Source organism: Sceloporus occidentalis, unplaced genomic scaffold (assembly GCF_023333645.1).
Source record: "Sceloporus occidentalis isolate IW3139 unplaced genomic scaffold, rSceOcc1.0.p SCAF_29, whole genome shotgun sequence".
Taxonomy (NCBI): domain Eukaryota; kingdom Metazoa; phylum Chordata; class Lepidosauria; order Squamata; family Phrynosomatidae; genus Sceloporus; species Sceloporus occidentalis.
The window spans coordinates 8,611,148-8,630,639 of record NW_028317009.1 but is presented as its reverse complement, the minus strand read 5'-3'; the positions used below and the strand labels follow the sequence as shown (position 1 = coordinate 8,630,639).

The 19,492-nt window shown below is 46.7% G+C and overlaps 2 protein-coding genes across 2 annotated transcripts; one reads left to right on the top strand and one right to left on the bottom strand.

The window, feature by feature from the left end:
- Nucleotides 1–2,337: 2,337 nt before the first annotated feature.
- LOC149299286 (SS18-like protein 2) lies at nt 2,338–3,975 on the top strand. The gene is made up of 3 exons (XM_089486320.1): nt 2,338–2,406; nt 3,589–3,665; nt 3,888–3,975. The coding sequence occupies exons 1-3, from the start codon at nt 2,338–2,340 to the stop codon at nt 3,973–3,975; spliced, it is 234 nt and encodes a 77-aa protein (XP_089342446.1).
- A 4,145-nt stretch (nt 3,976–8,120) lies between these two features.
- LOC149299285 (granule associated Rac and RHOG effector protein 1-like) lies at nt 8,121–18,965 on the bottom strand. The gene is made up of 13 exons (XM_089486522.1): nt 18,477–18,965; nt 16,366–16,566; nt 14,157–14,297; nt 13,963–14,058; nt 13,442–13,603; nt 13,195–13,353; nt 11,576–11,673; nt 11,293–11,418; nt 10,071–11,104; nt 9,360–9,525; nt 8,990–9,127; nt 8,649–8,727; nt 8,121–8,435 (listed from the first exon to the last, which is right to left on the bottom strand). Exons 1-13 carry the CDS (start codon nt 18,963–18,965, stop codon nt 8,121–8,123), a joined length of 3,204 nt encoding a protein of 1,067 aa, XP_089342648.1.
- Nucleotides 18,966–19,492: the final 527 nt, after the last annotated feature.

The window sequence follows — 19,492 nt, the reverse complement described above, 5'->3', positions numbered from 1 at the left end:
GCTTTGACATGAGCTTTGACATACTGATTTATTTAGGATATGTTAATTATCAGAGGTTTAGTTGAATGAGATTCCCTTTTATTCTACTGAAGCACAAGTTTCACCAACTTTGCCACCTACTGCTGCCCCACAGCAGGACTCATGGGAATGGCATCCCGCTTCTAACCAATCCATGCCCAGCTTAATAGTAAGTATTGAGTCCTTATGTATAATGTTACTCCTTTGGGCACATGGTTCAGTCAACCAATAGAAAAAAAAACCCCATGTAGGAACCAAGTCCAGTATAAGCACAAGCTCCAGATGATTGTAACTTAACGATAAGCCTGCTGGGAGATGTTTGACATGCTTTCAGGTGATATGTTTTTGTGGCAGTAAAGTTTTCCTTGACCTTTAGACCTCTCCATCGTTCTGACGCTCAAAGAATGATGGCTTCTAAAATGTCACCTTTTGCATTGGATTTCTGCTTGTTTGTGTTCTCTGGATCTTACCTATTGTAACTTGAGACACACTGCAGGGGTTCTTATGCCCCACTACAACACTCAGAATGCTCAGCCAGCATTTTGCAGGCATACATTGTTGAAAGCTTGAGAATGGGTTGCTTGTTAGTCCCCTGTACAACCCACATTAATTTACGTCTAAACTGGTAATCGGTGAGTCTCGCTGTTACTGAATGGTGCACAATGAGTTGTCAACACTGATTTGGGGCCCATCATTACGTCAATGCAGAAACTGCTACATTGTGTCCTGGAATCTAACCGGCCTATAAATCTGTGTTGTAATTATAATGTTGGGGGGGTGCTGGAGTCTGGTTTATCAGGGTGGTTACATTTTTTTTGTTTGTTTGTACTTGTACAGCAAGTTACATTGAATTTCTTTTTTGGAATATCCTACTCATGAAAAGTAAAGGGGTTTTTATTCTAAAGCAGAATAAAAGTTCAATAAAACACCTTCGGAAGTGTTGTCTTTTCTCTCTGGGTGAGTGCCTTGATAAAGGGTTAGAGAAATACCTAATGGTCATATTTCATGCTCACTTAGTGTTGTTGCGTCAATACTCTCTGTACAAAACCTAGCGAGCAAGACATGATCAAAAAGAACGGTAGCCTCTGCAGCACAAATGCCGCTATCATAGTACATATTAGCACAAACACATAAATACTAGGTATTGCACGTGGCTGGGGAGCGTGTTATATGCTGCGTACCTCAGTCTGTGACTTGGCGGTAGCTTCTGCCGTTGGAATCTCCCCAACTGGTCCTTCACCTTGCGCATCCGTGGCTTCCGTCACGCAGTACTGGGCATCTGTGTCAACAAACAGGTAAATGTAGCAGATTTTGCGATTTGTGTGTATGTAGTACACTAAATATGCATGGCTTTAAGAGTAATTTACACAGGGGTCGGGTAAGTACGGAATATTTTGGTTCATCTATGTTCATCACAAATACCTAGAAAATAAAAGGGGCAATTGCTATATAACCCACTCCTTACCTCTGTTTCGTGCAGGAGATGACTTTGGGTAATGGCAGGCAAGTAGGTCTCCTTGCAGCACAACATACAGAAACATGTCACTTATCACTGGGAGGGGGGGGGGGGGGTAGGCTGTGGGGCAGCTGCCAGTCCAGCCCTCCTATGTATGTAATGGGCATGAGGGGGTGATTATTGTGCCCTATTTTTAATGGGTTGGGGCCAGTGGGCTAGGGCCCCCTTTATGAGGGTCAGCAGATTATTCTACGCCCCCCCCCAAGCAGTAATGTGTTTGGAGCCAAGGGTGATTGTATTTTTTTTTTTGCTAGCCTGCCAGGATGTGCCATGTTATGGTGAATAGGTTCCCCCCCCCCCCCCTTCTCTCTGCAATGTGTTGAGAGCAGGGGATGGGGTGGTTTTTGCCCCAGCCTCTCTGCTGGTGAGGAGCCATGGTGGGGCAGGAAGGGGTCACTTTGCGCCTTCTGTTATGGAGCAGGGGAGAGGGCAGAAAGGGGCACTTTGCTACCCTAATTCCGAGGGGGGAATTTTGCTCCCCTGTTTTGTGGAAAGGGTTACCCTGTTGTGTTGGAGCAAAAGGGGGCTAATTTGTTACACGGTAAAGGAAGGGTGTGCGTTTTTTTTTGTTTTTTTTTTTTTATTTACCCGGCTATGGAGTGGGTGAGGGAGGGTGTTCTATGCGCCCTGTATGAGGCCGGAGGAGCGGTTTGCTTCCTTTTCCCAGTAGAGGGGGCTGCACGGTGTATTCTGAGTGAAAAGTGGCGGTAAATGGAGCAGCTGCTGCCGTGTGACGCACGCTGACGCGTATAGCACGGGCCGGAAGTGCGCTGTGCGCCGGAAGCGCTAAAGGCGTTATAAAGATGTCGGTGGTGTTCGTGCCGGAGAGGCTGCGGGGGAGAACGCCTACAAACGAAGAGACAATCCAGAGGGTGAGAGAGGCTTGCGGACAGAAATAGATGGGGGGTGAATGCGGATTCGGGTACTGAGATGGCAGACGATGCGGGGTGAATGCGGATTCGGGTACTGAGATGGCAGACGATGCGGGCTGAATGCGGATTCGGGTACTGAGATGGCAGACGATGCGGGGTGAATGCGGATTCGGGTACTGACATGGCAGACGATGCGGGGTGAATGCGGATTCGGTACTGAAGGGGCAGATGATGCGGGGTGAATGCGGATTCGGTACTGAGATGGCAGACGATGCGGGGTGAATGCGGATTCGGGTACTGAGGGGGCAGATGATGCGGGGTGAATGCGGATTCGGGTACTGAGATGGCAGATGATGCGGGGTGAATGCGGATTCGGTACTGAGATGGCAGACGGTGCGGGGTGAATGCGGATTCGGTACTGAGGGGGCAGATGATGCGGGGTGAATGCGGATTCGGGTACTGAGATGGCAGATGATGCGGGGTGAATGCGGATTCGGGTACTGAGATGGCAGACGATGCGGGGTGAATGCGGATTCGGGTACTGAGATGGCAGACGATGCGGGGTGAATGCGGATTCGGGTACTGAGGGGGCAGATGATGCGGGGTGAATGCGGATTCTGGTACTGAGGGGGCAGATGATGCGGGGTGAATGCGGATTCGGGTACTGAGGGGGCAGATGATGCGGGGTGAATGCGGATTCGGGTACTGAGATGGCAGATGATGCGGGGTGAATGCGGATTCGGGTACTGAGGGGGCAGATGATGCGGGGTGAATGCGGATTCTGGTACTGAGGGGGCAGGCGATGCGGGGTGAATGCGGATTCGGGTACTGAGATGGCAGATGATGCGGGGTGAATGCGGATTCGGGTACTGAGGGGGCAGATGATGCGGGGTGAATGCGGATTCGGGTACTGAGGGGGCAGATGATGCGGGGTGAATGCGGATTCGGGTACTGAGGGGGCAGATGATGCGGGGTGAATGCGGATTCGGGTACTGAGATGGCAGATGATGCGGGGTGAATGCGGATTCGGGTACTGAGGGGGCAGATGATGCGGGGTGAATGCGGATTCGGGTACTGAGATGGCAGACGATGCGGGGTGAATGCGGATTCGGGTATTGAGAGGGTGGGTCTCAATAATGATGAATGCCACCGGTGTTAATTATGACTTAATTGTATTAACAGCTGTTGGAGGAAAACGACCAGCTCATCAAATGCATCGTTGAATATCAGAACACGGGCAGAGCTACAGAATGCTTCCAGTGAGTGATATAAAGCTTTGCGGGATATACCTGTGTAATATATAGCATGTAATATGTAACACATGGGATCGGGTGATACTCCTTGTATTATAATTCAGATATTTAACTTTTTTGATGACCTAGAGAAGTAATCCATGCCTGTTTCTAGCAGTACAGACACTGACTTCAGGTGATGAATCAGCTGCAGTTGATCTTAATTGCCCATTTTGTTTCTTGTATCAGGTACCAGCAAATATTGCACAGAAATCTCATTTATTTGGCTACGCTGGCAGATTCTGGTTCTGTTACTGCTTCAAAACCAACGACCTGAGCAGACATGCATCAAACCGCTGCCCCTGATCGAGGTGAGTCGCATTCATTCGCTGCCGTTAAAAAGTTTGGGGGTCAATTAGAAATGTTCTGGTTTTTGGAAGCAAATTTTGCCCTATATCGGAAATCCAGCACAGACTATGTTAATGTTGCTGGAAGCTGTTCATCACTCCCATCACTCTTGTATTCCAGTGGCATATTGTGTTCACTAATCCACGCTTAAGTGGTTAATGGATCTTTAGGAAACCCTTGTGCAATTATTACAGCTAGAAACGTCCTGGTTTACTGTGTGTGTGTGTGTGTGTGTGTGTGTGTGTGTGTGTGTGTGTGTTGTAGGATGGAGTTACAACTGTCTTTAGCCCCATCTAGCTACAGTGACTTTTTTTTCTTCTTTTAGATCTTTCATTTGATGGCGCCGTTCTCGCTTCTGTTCTGAGAGATTAGAGGCTGCTCTGGCCAGCAGATGGTGCCAACTTCACATCAGATCTAAACGCGCGTCCCGCGGGCCTCCTTTTATCCTCTTGTTCTCTGTGATGAAGTCACTGTTAAGTATTTTACTTTTGTTTGTTTAGAGGTATTATACAATTCCTGAAAATAAAGCCTGTGTTAAGGAGTTTAGATATCGCGTGTTCAGCGACCAACAAAAGATTTGCTTGACCGAATAAGTGGGTTTTTGTTTGTTTTTTTTCTTCTCTCTTCCTATAAAGAATGTCACCTTTGAACTGGTCATCCAAAAGGGGTGATCAGCTGATAGGTCTGGTTTAAAGCTAAAGTAAGCATAAGCTTATGCATGTTACATGGTTAATTAAACATGACCCCGGGTCAATCGTGGCAGGTCTTGTCCATGAATATCGTTGACGTTACTTCTCTGCAGCCCAGGGAACGCTCAGATTTCTATCTGGTGGTATTCCATGCAGTATAGATTCCATGTATCTTTACCCCTCTCAGGCAAGTTTTAACCCTTACAGGGGAAAGGAAATCACACAAATTAAATTTCTTTAATAAAGCAAATTCTTTTACTTACAGATGCTTTCGAAGTAAAATACAGATGTACAGTTCCAGTTTGTGTTTGCAAATTACCCAAAACCCTTTGCAAGTGAGGGAGATGCTCACACAGCAGCGTCTGTTACCCGGTAAAATCGGAGGGTGAGATTTCATAACCCCCTTTAGCAGCTTGGAGGGCATCGTCTCACACACACACACCCGACCCCCCCCCCCCCACCGCTAAACGGTCTATAACCAGTGTCACAGCATGCGGAAGCTGGAAACATAGTAGCACCCGCCTGGTCAAAACATCAATGTATACAAAAAAGCTTTCAGGTTTTAGTTTCCACTTTGTTTAATTTAGAAGACTCCAAAATACCAGTAAAAAAAACAAACAAAAAAAAAAAGATATATATATATACATATATATTGAACCTGCTTTAACATTGTTGGCACTTTGCGACATCGGTTTTAGTAGAAATATAGAAGTCTATCCAATCATAAGACTTTTTTTTTTTTCTCTCTCTGATAAAATATGGAACGATAAGTGCAAAGGGTAGTGGGAAAAGTTAGTAATGATTTCGGGACTCGAGTTCTGTCTGTAACCGCTGGAGCCTAAAAGAAAACCATTGGTTAATCTTAAAATCATCACTATATTAACTTTTTTTTTATAGCAGATCAAAAGAAATAGTACAGAATATTTGTTTATCTGACCACTTACAAACAAAAAGGCAACACACCGCCAAAGCACATCACTTGAAAGGTCTATATACAGCAAAAAAAGAAAGTTTTTTGTAAACATGTATAAGGATGAGGACTCGTTTATATATAAATAAGAGGCATCGTGGCTTTTTCACACAGCTCAAAAATAAAAAAAAAATAAAAAAAAACGTTCCAGGCCGACGCGCGAACCCAGTAACTAAAATGGAAACACAAAAGTGGGCTTTAAACGCTCCCGTTATGGATTTTTTTTTTTTTCTTTAAATAGTTTAGTGTTATGTATATATTTGGTATAATTAGATAAACATTTACGTCTTTAAGAAAAGAATAAAATAAGACATAAAAAAAACAAAAATGCGCTTCACCGTTTTCACCGAAGAAACGCAACTCGCCTGGCATTTAGGAAAACAGTGTTACTCCGAGGAATGAGTCAACGTAATATCCGTGATCGAACGATTTAAGAAAAAATACAAAAATAAGATTAATACTGTCGATACTTTTTCATACTAGAAAATATGGGATTCTCTATTTTATTTTTTTATTTTTTTTTTGAACGGTTAAAGTTTTCTTTGTAAAAGATGAAATGACGTTTTAAATACGTAGAAACTATATAAAGAATATTTTGTAGCTTCAATTTAGGATACAAGGGGGGGTTTGTCTGTACATATATATCCGACCCTAATTACCCCAGAGGCGGGGGTCTAAGGCTTTTGCCCACCCTGCAGATTAGGGTCCGGTTAATTCTTCAGCACCATTTAAATGTCCTGCAAGCCACTTGGGTTGGAAGAATATTCCTACTCTATGTGAACCAGCTGGTATAGCGCATACCATCTAAGTGACATTATGCTCAGGTTAATTTTTTTTAATTTTTACATTAAAAATATAATTTTTATTATCTAGTTGCTACTTTTTAATTTAACTATGTCTGAGCCAGCTCACGTTTTCCATGTTTACTCTTAAAGTACACATATTATATATATATATATATATATATATATATATATATATATATAAAAAATTATTTTTATTTTTTTAAAGACCGGAAGCCTTTGGCTCTCCCCAGGTATATGCGGCAGGAGGTGCGTGTGCATAATGCCTTTGGCCGTATAGAACAATATCAAAGTTATCAAAATGAGTTAAAAAGAGTCACAAAAAAGGAGGGTTAGGTGACCTTACCCCCCCTCTAAACCCACACGGGAGGTACTGAATATAGAACGTGAGCAGGAATGCTTACCGGGTTGGCGTTAAACTCTGCATCGCACATTTCATAAGAAATTAAGTTTTAGTACAAGACACGAGAGGCTTTATTTGTTACGGTTGCATTTTTTTTTTCCCCATTCCACAAGAAATACATAAAGAACATGCCTCCCCGTGCTTGTCACAGGAACGCTACCGAGACACTCGCAGAAAGCGAGACTTAGCGGACATGTGCCCTTTGGAAAGGCTCTTCTAATGCTTTATATGTGCCCCTCGTCCTCGGGTTCCAGAAGTGCCATTCTATGCAACTTTTAAAAAGGGACTAAAACTAAACAGTGCTACAAATACATCATCTGGCATTCCAGAGTTTGTCAATGCAAAAAACATATTTTTTTTGATGCAACGTGGTCCTATTGCCATGGCAACCACTGGAACAGTCCAATAAACCGTAAAATTCCACTGGTTACTATAGCAATACGACTACTTTTAAACTTAAATCACTCCCAAATTACTGTGTTTTTTTAGATCTCTTCCACCAATATCATTAATATAACGTCCAACCCTTTTCTTGTATACCCAACAAACCCAGCAGTTGGTGACCTGCCTTCCAATAAATTGCGGCCATAAATGTATTATCCTTACACCGCACGGTGCGCTCCCTGCCAAAAAGAGATGCAATATAGGGGCTTAACGTATCACTGCACCCGGCAATGCACGTATATCTGTATAAATGTATAGAGTCCCGCGGGACAGACCGCTAAGCCGTCAGAATCAGCCAGACCCAGCGCGTGTGGGGTCATGCAAACTGCAGTCTTCTCCGACAACAATTCCCATTATCCAGAAGACTGCAGTTCAATTGCCAACTCAAGCCGACGGACCGCACGTTCCTCAACAAGTTCAGGAATAACGAGTCTTGCTGAGCACAAATGAGATCCATTTGCAGCTGGAAATGCACATTTTTGGAAAATATAAACCGAAAACAAACAAAAAACGACGTATACAATATGTAGGGCGATCCACTCGAAACCTCAACGCCAAAACTATAATGAAAGTCTCACTCGTATAAAGGATGCAGAGTTACCACTGACCTGGTTTCTTACTCGAATAGCATCACAACCAAAATAAAAATCACCCCAACCATCACGTTACCGACAAACGAGCCAAAGGAAAAACTTTTTCGCTTTCTTTTTTTCCCCCCTCTCTTTAGATGAAACGGCGCACTTTTCTAGAAGGATCCGCCGCCGGTCAGAAGGGATGCAGGTATGAGGGTCTGCGCTCGTGTTTCATCGGGAAGGATTTAAAGCCCTTGTTTGACTGCTGCGATTGTTGCTGCTGCTGCTGCTGTTGCGTGTAGGCAAAGGTGGAGGAGATCCCCGCAGGAGGCGCGCAGTCGCCGGCCGTCGACCAAACTGGGGACGGTAGGATTTGCATTGTGTCGTTCCACTGGCTCACAGGGTTACTCATCTGGTACAGAGACGAGCTCTGGCCGGGCAGTGTGTTGGTGAGAGGGGATGAGTGCTGCCATGGTGCTTTTGGCGGCCACGTTTTGGTTTTGTTCTCCTGAGGCAGGACATAAAGTTCTTTGTCAGGTCCTCATTCATAACCTCATGATCCCAACTATTTCTATACAGTAGCTTCGATAGCCAATCGTAATTTGCAGTTTCAAATTATTTAATCCCAATCTCCAAATAAAATAAATTATATATACACACACACACACATTCACACACAATACACAACGTAAGGTCCATATTGCTTATGTCAGACTCTCACCTGATTGAGATCGTCTACTGTAGAAAGCAGAGGGGGCGACGGCAGCGTGCTTGTGTCTTGTTCACCGCTACTGTGTTTTCTGTCAGAAGAAATGAATGAACAAGCTAAGAGATGGCCAAGGCACACTCTTTCATCCATTTCATTCTACGCAACGTGGACAAGATGCACTTCAGATTTGAGAACTGTGTACAGGGACAGTCCAAGCAAGTAGCCGGACACCTAGTCAATTTTCTGGATGGCCGTGGTAGGGAACTACGCCAGCAGACTTGTACAGGGTGCCGGGTATGAGAACGCCAAAATAGGGCAAAGAGAAATATACGTAAAATGATTCTTCCACTCACCTTCTCTGTTTGACAGCAGCCACAAGGTCCGGCCCTGAGAACATAGAGAACAAGCTGTCTCCGTTAGCGGAGGAGGCCTCGTCGCTCGAGCTGGCAGAGTCTCCCTGAGTACCTGACCAGTTACTGTTTAGAACATCCCTGGAAGACAAGACATCGTCATTCATTATTATCGTTTTATTTCTATGGCGCCGACAATTCCGCCAGCGCTTCTTACAGTCCCTACACTCAAAAGGTCTGACAAAACCAGAACGGTCAGACTCGGACGATACATTAAGTAGAGATGGCCCGACTGACTGGGAGTCAGAGCGATAAGCAAACACTCCGACGGGGTTGGAATAAATGACGTTTGCTATGTAAGTAGTGGTCTCACCCTTCCATGAAATACTCTGGAAAGGGCCACGTTCTGTGAGCGTCGTCGGGATGAGGCCAGTTGCTGCGCGTGTTGCCTGGACGTCGAACATGCTGTGCTTGTCTTTTCTGTTGCATAGCTTGATTGACCCCAGCCACGTAGCGGGCAAACTCAGGATCAGACCCCACTAGAGATGTGGGGAGGGGGGCAAGAAAACAAAGACAGAAATCCCACGTCAGTTGCACATTCATTCTGTTACTCGTACTGCGGTTATGCGCATGAATAACCTTTTAAGCTTTACCTCTGAATAAGACACAACAAGTAGACCAAAAGCCGTCCGGTAATAACGGTATTTATGGGATAAAGTCCGGCACTTTCCCGACTATGTTACGCAAACCCCTCTAAAACCGGACGAGTATGACCGTGACCTCTCATATCTTTTAGACTTTCAGCCATCAAACATGGCTGTTTTCACGCGCTGTTTGCTTTGAATGATTAGAACATAAGTAAATAGCTATCTTCATGCTGTAAAAACAGCTCGTTAAAAGTGAGAGCAAAAGTGTGGTCTATCCAAAATGGAACAGAGTCCGGAGACTGGCGATACTTTGCTAGACAGGGGGTTATTACGATAGAGTTAGGTTTAGTTGATTAAATGTGTCATATTATAAATACTGTTTGTTCCCCTGAAATTATACCAGCGAAGCAGAACCAAACTGAAAATCGGACAGTCACCTGCAGGATCAAAAGGAAGGATGTCTCCGAGCATCCCGAACACCCCCTCGCTTTGGTCGCGGTTCGGCCATGTGTTATTCCGGGGTCCTTGCGGTTTCTGCCCCAGCATCTCAGACATCATATTGTCCATGAAGCTGCTGACAAGACCCAAGCTGTACAGGTCGGGACTTAGATCCGAGACGCCCTGGCTGCTCCACTGGCTCATCTGACCAAGCGACAGCCCGCTCCCCACCGCCTGCGAGGACTGCTGCGCGGGGCTGTTCAGCCACTTCCCGGGAGCGTGCTGCTGCGGAGGCGGCTGTTGCTGCTGCGGAGGCTGCTGCTGCTGCTGTCCCATTGGCTGGAAGAGATGCTGATAATACGGCACCTGCTGTTTCTGCGACAGCTGCAGCGGTTGCGGAGGTTGTTGCTGTTGCAGCAGCCCCTGTGCGGCAGCGTGCAGCGACGCATGCGACACCATTTGCGACTGCGGTTTCACAGTCCCTTGCTTCTGCTCGGCTGCCCCAGAGGACGTAGCGGAGTTCCTTCTCTTGACCACAGGTGATGTCTGTTGGGATTTTCCCATGTTAAATCCCGACAAGAAGTCTATGACATCCTGCATCTCCTGATCGGTGGGCAAATTCATTCCTTTCTCATCCTTTGGATCGTCTCCTTTAAAGAAATCGTCCCTACGGTCGGTCAGAAGCCCGTTTACCAACTGGGAGTTTGTGCTCTGGTTTGAGTGGGTCGTGTCCATCGATCTGGGGAATGTTCCGATGGTCAGGATGCTCTGCAACTTGGAGTCTGCGTTACCGGGTCCTTTCGTCTTCTCCTCTGAGTGGTTAGTGGTTAAGACGTGTTTGGAAGGCGTGTGAGGGACAGAATAGCTCCCGCTACATGAAGCTTTCTTGGTGAAGCGGGAGGTCAGTTTGGAGAAGGTCTTCTGCAGTCCTCCTGCCGATTTGCTGCAGTTCCCGTGCGGGAGATCCGTCTGATTTCCGAACTCCGAGATTTCCCTCTGTAACTGTATCTGAATAATAGGCAACGCCTGTTCCCTGCGAAGCAAAAAATACACTGGTTTGTAAAACAAAAAAAAAAAAAAAACCACAGGATGACCGTATGTCCCTACGTGACCAGCGGTATACGAAATCTCTTGTGACATGAACAGGGACCTTGAAAAGTCAGGCAGCGTAGCTTCCTACACAAGAGGACGTCCGTAGGACGTAAAAGCGATGATACTCACCTACCCTCCTTCCACCGCGTTATATCAAACACGGCGGTGTACAAAACGTCAACCAGCCCCAGCGTTTTCTCGGGGTCAAGGCTTCTTTGCAGCAGAGACATGGTCGCAGGGTCTTCCTTCAGACACCTGGAGGAAACGACGACATTCAGCAGGGATATAAAGGCAAATTCATGAACACAGCTGGAGCGTTGAATGAAAACAATCGGCTAAACGTAACGGGAGTTGCGTAAAAGGTTCTGGTGGGAAATAATCGATCATTCATAATCCTAAACAGATTTTGTACCAAGTAGATGGGACTTGCACGACGATCCTGGAACCTTCCACGCTGATCTGCGGTGCGTACGCTTCCTTGTTCTCAATCTGCGCCGTATCGACCACCACCTGGTTACAGAGCAGACAAAATAAGCATTTTACTTCGGACAGACAGCCCCGAGAGGGGATTTAAACATACGTGGGACAGGCATACGGCTCCTGAATCTACAACGAGGAAAAACGAGCGTGAGCAAACTAGAACGGGGCCGAACGGGGCAGATTTGCTATCAAATCCTATATTACTATGTTCTCTATAAAAGCAAAGCCAATTCCTTCCCATCTGCGCAGCTCCCAAGCTTCTGTTTGGAGCCCTGATCCAACCGCATGGTGGTTATAACCGATACTTTGGCACGAGCGCAGGAATCAACTACATTGACTGGTTAACCAAAATGAAGTGGTCTGGATGAGGATACGGAACGTTAACAACAACGACGAATGTATGTGTATTCAGATACAATGTCTGAGCATGAAGGAAACGCTGCCGCCGACAGATGAATACATAAAAACCGGGGGGCATTTAGGTCACTGTTCTTCAAAAGCATGCTGATGGACTATCCTTCTTGGATGACCTCTGAGCAAGACACCGTACGATAAAGTGTTGGAAGTCCAATTCTTAGCAGGAGATCCATCCCGGGGACCATTCCAGTCTCCCGACACTACAAAGCCGCTATCTGGAACGTTAAAGTAATTTAATGAAAGCCAGAGAAAGTTTGGATGCCATTAACTACGTACTTAAAATCTTAAAACGTACGTACTGATCTCGTAAGATCCAGTAGTAGAACTTTTTTTTAGGATTGTAAGGTTATCTGAAATGTTCACTGAAACAGCGAAAGTGTTAAGTTAGACGCCTGTGACCTCATGCACGGAATCCAAAAGTTAATCTGGCGCTCCCAGCCTAGTGGGCGATGGAGGGGAAACAAACGATGAGAAAACACCCGTTTCCCGGCCATGTGGGAGAGGACGGTTGTCAGACAGGTGCTTCCTCTGTTACAGAGAGATGAGTGAAGGAGGAAAGCTGCTCCCGTCAGCGAGACGTCATATCTGCCAGGAACCCCCGCCGCTTCAAAAGGGAACGAGCGGAAAGCAGAGAGCAGATATCATTGTCTCCGCGTAGCGCAGAAGAACACAGAGTCTGGTTTTATGGGTGAAGAGGACGCGAGCCACGTGCGTTTATTAACATTTTACCAGTCGTTCTTTCCATCATCGCCCTGCGAGTCGCAACACGCCTCAGAGGGAGTGAGCAGGAAACGTCTGGAGCTTTATGGGTGGCGGAGAGAGGGCTTTTCCCTTACCCTGGGTCACAACATACGTGGGATTTTTCCTAGCGCACCAATTAGTGGGGTTCTTACACGTTACAGCTTATAAATAGCCCAAACATAGCCTACATGTGTAACTATTGCCCAACAAAGACCTGGCAGGACCGACGCTATATTATGTCCTCTGTACAGGCTCATGACGAAGCTGTAATGGCTGAACAAAGTGGACAAAATGTTCCGAAATAATCTATCCGGCCGAATATTCCGCCAAATCTAAATATTAGGGAATCTTTAATAACTTCAGCATGATGTCCCCGTCGGCTCCATCGCTTACCAGTCCAGCCTGGCCAAACAGTAACTGCACTGCAGTTTTACAAGCCCCCCGCCAGGTAGAAGGACACACTTGATTGAGAACTTCCGTCACCGCGGTCTCGTCTCTGTCCGTGACCCCGTTGTGGCCGTCCGCGTCTTTTATCAGCTGCAGCATCGTGTGCTGAAACAGACGAGCGAGGGGCAAGTCAGCGGGTCGCTTTCTTTAAAGCATGCAGAGTAAAGCAAAAATCGGACTATAAAGGGGATACCGTTTTCAGCTTTAAATTTTCTGCCGTCGACTCGTTGAACGAGGTTCCTTTTAGGAAGTGAGGGCCAATCTGGACAGGCACGGTTGGAAGCTCGCACTGGATCGGCTGAGGTGGTGTCTGCCTCCTTCCTGCTTGTTGTGCTTCTGCTTCGCTACAGCAGCCCTGACGGTACAGAATTGTGATGCCTTATCAAACACCATATTCACAGGCGTCATCATTAACCAACGCCCCATTTATTTAGCCGGAGGACGATACTTGGTCTTAAAGAACCAAAATTGCCAGAAATCATACAAACGAGATAAACAAAACCCGCACCAATGATTTGGCTTTGCGATGACCAGCATTGACGGTGATGAAGGAGGTAGGTGCAGGTTGTCCTCGTCAACGCCACCTAAGTACCCCCGCTGTTACTCACCGCTCAAACAATCCGGCTCTACAAGCTGTAAGAGCCTTGTCTGAATTCCAAACATTATATTATAGACTTTAAAAAGCTGTACATAGATATATATTTCTCTATCTACCTTCAAACTTTCTTCTATAGCCTTGGGGTTGAGGTGGAAGCCGGCTTTCATCGAATATTCACAGTGACCTAAGCTTTCCAGAGCAATCTTATAAGCCTGTAAAAAAAGCATCAAGTAGTAATGGGTTAACGACAACAAGAACACACGCGGCGGCATCCACAACACGACGGCCGGGTCTAAAGGAGAAGTCCGACCTGCAGCGTGTTGTCGATCTTCATGTTCAGCTCCTTCAGATGATGCTCAGGAATCGCCAACGTTTGGGAACAGAACAGCTGCTGCACTTCGATCCCCGCCAGACAGCCGTCCACCCCTCTCTCTCTGAGCCGGCTGGTGGCCTGAAATGGTTAAAAAAAAAAAAGTCAAATCAATAAGCATGGTGGAAAACGGCAGACTTTGTGTCTTTTCCCGTCGGAAATGATGTAATTATCGCGTATTATTTCAGAGGGAAATCAGGGTTGTGTCCAAAAAGCTTTCGGTACAAGAACTGTCAAGCATTTGAAACAATGTTCCAAACCGTAACAACTTAACAACAAAGGTTACATTGTATTTATGTTCACGGCCAGCTAGATTTTATATTCATGTACCGTTATGAGATCACATGACCGCCGGGACAAAAGATTTATACAAATACTCGTAAGCCGAGATCCTTGATCACAACGAACCTGCTGCTTATAGAAACGGTACAGTCCCACCGGGTAGGAGATGCGGCTCATTGAGTTCCGTACTGAATACTCTAAAGTTGTGGAGGATTCATAATACAGAGAGTTCGGAGGGGAAAGAGAAGAAAGGAGGACGCACGAAGACAGGTGGCCGATGGGTTGGTGGAAAACATATAAGGAAAAAATGCGAATTAAGCTAACCGGAACTAGCGAGCTTCAAAACGCCCCAGAGATTTTCACAGAGAAAACAATAAAGAGAAGGGGTTCTGTAATTAGGCGCTGGTATATTTTAGGGTTTTGCTATGAATTAGTAAACTTTGGGGTTTAATGAGACGCTACGCTTCGGAGTACTACATTAAAGAATGCTGAAGAGAGTTAAGGAGCGATCAGGTCCTACAGATTGAGAATACATAGGACGTGGCGTTGTTCTGACGCGGCGTTTAGAAGGAGCTCCTGCGACAGCAGCGCCCGTCTTGTGGGAGAAAATCTCTCGCAAGGATCAGGTGCGCTTCCCAAGACACGGGAGGAGTGACACCCGAGGGCACGCGAGACACGCCTGGCAGCCAGATACTCACGCTCTCGCTGTCCATTGAGGCTGGGAAGAAGTAAACATATGATGTAATCAGAGGGGGCAGAGAGGGGGGGGGGGCGGAGGGAGGGTACGACTTCCTAAACGGCTTGGAGGAGGATAGCTAGTGTATCTGCGATGACTGCTGCAAACACAATCACATGCCCGGGCAGTCACATGTCACGCTGCATCGGGACGCACGCGTGTGCGAGGGCTGTACAAACCGGCCCTAATTAACCCTTTATGGGTAAAGGAATGATCTGCATGAATTCAACAATTAAAGCTCCCAAGACTGCGCAACAAAAACGATCCGACCGCTGACACCAATACGCCCATAATCACTCAAATAATCACTCAACGATGACCCAGCAGATCCAAAGGCTCAAAATATAAAGCAGCAAACCAAATAAACCCTAAAATAATCCGATTCAAGGGTTTTGATCCGGTGGATGTTCATCTAGGACTCACTGCCGCTAGGACATCATTCAGGAAACATGTATAACAGATACAATGTAATATATAATGTAACATTATTTTTACAGTTAAAAAAAGACGCACAGAATGAGGACGGTTTGGGAATTAGAGGCTCGGGTCTCGATGAAAGCCAGGAGCGGCTGGCAGATTCCAATCACGCATTAGAGGCAGGAATACATCTGTTTGTGTTGAAACAGAAGGCAAAGTGCTCTGCGGCGGAGCAACTGTTTACACGTCCCGTCTACCCCCGACCAAGACGGGCCGGATGTTTATTAGGACCGCTGTGAAATCTCGCTTTAACGGAAAACGGACCCAAAATAATCAGTAAAGTAATGCAGGAACTGATACCAGAGCAACTACCCTCTCCATAGAGACTCCCCACCTACACTACGTGGCTGTTCTTAAAGTAACTGCCCTGCGATTTCCCGCATTAGAAGGGGCGGTGTGGCTCCTGGTACCCACTTTGCCCAACCCAGAGCAAGCACTGCCACGCCATGAACATCCCACAGACAGCGGACCCTCGGGGGCCAGCGGCAGACAGCGGACCCTCGGGGGCCAGCGGCAGACAGCGGACCCTCGGGGGCCAGCGGCAGACAGAGGACCCTCGGGGGCCAGCGGCAGACAGAGGACCCTCGGGGGCCAGCGGCAGACAGCGGACCCTCGGGGGAGAGATACACAGAGAACATTAAAAACCAAGCTCACCTCGGCAGCTCCTCTCCATGACCGCACTGCCCCCTCGTGCTCTCTGGTGGGGCTCACGTCGGACGCTCCGGGGACGTTCCTTCGTTCCTGCGCGATCGCTTCGGCGAAGCACGAATGTGCCACGGGCTGAACCTTCTGCAAAGCTTGAGACAAGAACTGGAAGTGAACCTGCATCACCGTCAGGAAGCAGCGGCCGAGCACCTGCGGAGGACAAGACCATCAACCAAAAAAACATGACGTCACGGCACAAAAACATGACATCACGGCACAAAAAGGTGGAAAATCACACCCGCGTAACTTTATTCCAGTTGTTACAAGTGACCCCAAATGTCACACAGGAGTAAGAACGGGTCACCATGAGACAGATGTTAATGGTGACGATGCCCCCTACATGTCAGTCCATTCATTCTTTTCCGCCAGTTGGGTGACAAATTCTCATACCAGCTAACTCAGCAAACACCGACCCATCACGCCGAATAATATAACACGGCCCCGTCATCCGAGATCTGCGGAGCCCGACATGCCAAAACTAACACAGAGGGGTAAAGCGGAGCAACACAGGGGGGGCTAAATCCCACCGTTAGGAGTAACGGTTTGAAGAAACCAATCAATGGCAGTGCTTTGTGTGCATGCACGCGGAGGGGTCTTCCCAGATCCCATTCGCAGAAAATCTCATCTAAGATTCCTCTGGATATTCTCGTAAAATATATATATATCTTATTTGTGTGCTATAGATATACAGACACCGTGTAGAATGCAGGGCAGCAACCAAATGGATCTCTACATGGACCCCAAAGGCATCCAAAAATATGCAGCAATATCTGCAGTGGGCAACAATAGCGTTGGAGATTTTTGAAGCCATAAAAATATAAATTATTATATATATATATATATATATATATATATATATATATATATATATATATATATATATATATATATATATATATATATATATATATATATATATATATATATATACACACACACACACACACACAAACAATACAACGGAAATATCTGTCCTGTATACTAAAATGTGTTATATTCCCATTGCCCTGTAAAACACTTTGCTGTATATATATATATAGTTATTTTAAATAGCAAAGGGAGACATTTTTCCATATATATATATATTTCTTCTAAGTTTGAAGGAAAAGTTTATGAAAAGTTCAAAGCAGTCATAAGTAACACGGGCCACGAAAAGAAAAATATAAAAATCACTTAACTGCTACTTACTGGAAGCGCAAACGTATAAATGACATATCATAAAACACAGAAGGGCCCCTGGGCCGCGTATACCGGAGACATCCAGAGCTCCCAACGACTAAATATAATTCATACACGGGGCTGCAAGCTGTATGTTTCAAACTCCTACACAGCCTGCAATGCACCAGATCATGACTTGAGGACAAAAAACACCCACCATGTATAAAGAATGCCCTGACTGTCACCGAAGTCGTGGAGCGAGCTCACTGTATGGCAATCGGGGAGAAAAAAGTCAATCCCGTACTATATCTCATATTGCATGCATTAAGATCCAAATCCTAAACCCAACTCCCAGACACACTATGGTAGCTTTAAAACTCCAGGGTTTGTTATTCTGGTTATCCTTCTTATAAAGTATATATATTTGCAACTACGCTAAACAAAAGCCTGAAGCCCAGGTTAACTAAATGCAGATCAGAGGGTCAGCTTCCCCGTGCAACACGCTTGCCGCAGGTGGGGGAGATTACTCAGCCACGGAATACATTTGGAGACGGTATAATCCGTCCAACATCAAACATGACGCAGAGCACGTGACGCTCTATCAGGCTCTATTCTTCATGTTTGGGATCGATATTCCTCGTTCTCTGACGCCGAACGTTTCAGTGCTGCGGGTGGGCAGGGGTTACAGGGACGCAACTGTATAATAATTCCATTCCAAACATATATTTCTCAATAAGCCTTCCCTAAATCACCGGCCCCCGGACTGCTTCTGCCCGCACGCGTTCATCGCGGAGCCGTCAGGAGCGTCTATTCACTAAGGGCCAGCGGGGCCCCAGCTTCACCCGACGCGCTAAGAGATGAAGGCCGCTAATCAGTTTCTAATAAGCAAAACCGCGACTGACCTCAATGTCCTGCAAGCTGAACTCGTTCTGGTCTTTGAAGTTGGCCGCCCCGGCGCTCAGCTCCATCAACATTTTTGCGATCTCCGGTTTTATTGCTGCCGTGAGTCTGCTGGTGGCCTCCATGACATGGTCCTGCACGTCTTTCAGTTGCATAGCTGCCTTGGAGTAGTGCGAGTTGCGGAAAACGCCGCTGAAAAGGTCCGTGAGAAAAGTGCTGGCTCGGCAGAAGACGTTGAGGGCGTCCAGGTACTTGGAGATGCCCTGCTGAATGTCCGCGATGGGGGTGGTGTGGGGGGCGCAGCCGCCGGCGTTGGCCGAGGAGAGCAGAGACGATGCCGCCGCCGTGGAGGAGGCCAAAGGTGCGCTCAGTGTCCGGCTGAGCTCCGGCATCTGGTAATGCTGGTGTTGCTGCACCTTCTGCTTGGACCCGCCAAGCAAAAACCGCCTCTTGTAGTCCATTTTACTTTCCTGCGCGCTGCAGCAATACATATGTGTCCTCCAAGCCGCGGGCGCTCTATAAACCCACCGACGGGGCTTCGGAAATACCTTCGGGGTGGCCCGGCTAGGTCAGATAACAGAGGAGGACAACATACATTGTAGGTTTTGTAAAAGGCATTTCCACAAAGCAAACGCTGGGTGATCTGTATCAGCGGAGAGAAAGGCAGTGAATGTGCTGAGTGTGCAGTTTGTCGAACTCGGCGCAGCCCCGCTGCAGCTCACAACATGCGCAACCCCAGCCAGCTGAAGCGTCTGCAACGCCGCGCACGTGCCTTCCGCTCGGAAAGTTACTTCTGTTTACGTCTCTCCGGCACCGACGGAAAACCTACGCTGTCGGCTGCCCGGCGTGTTTAAAAAGAAAAATTAAGGGGGGGGGGGGGGGCAGGAAAAAAAAATTTGTATAATCCTACAAGGGGATCTCCAGAATCCTCAATCACAAAAAAACCACCACTGATCAACAGCTGGTAGTCGCAGAACAAAGACTGAACAAAGGGGAGGAAAAAATGGGGGAAAATGCT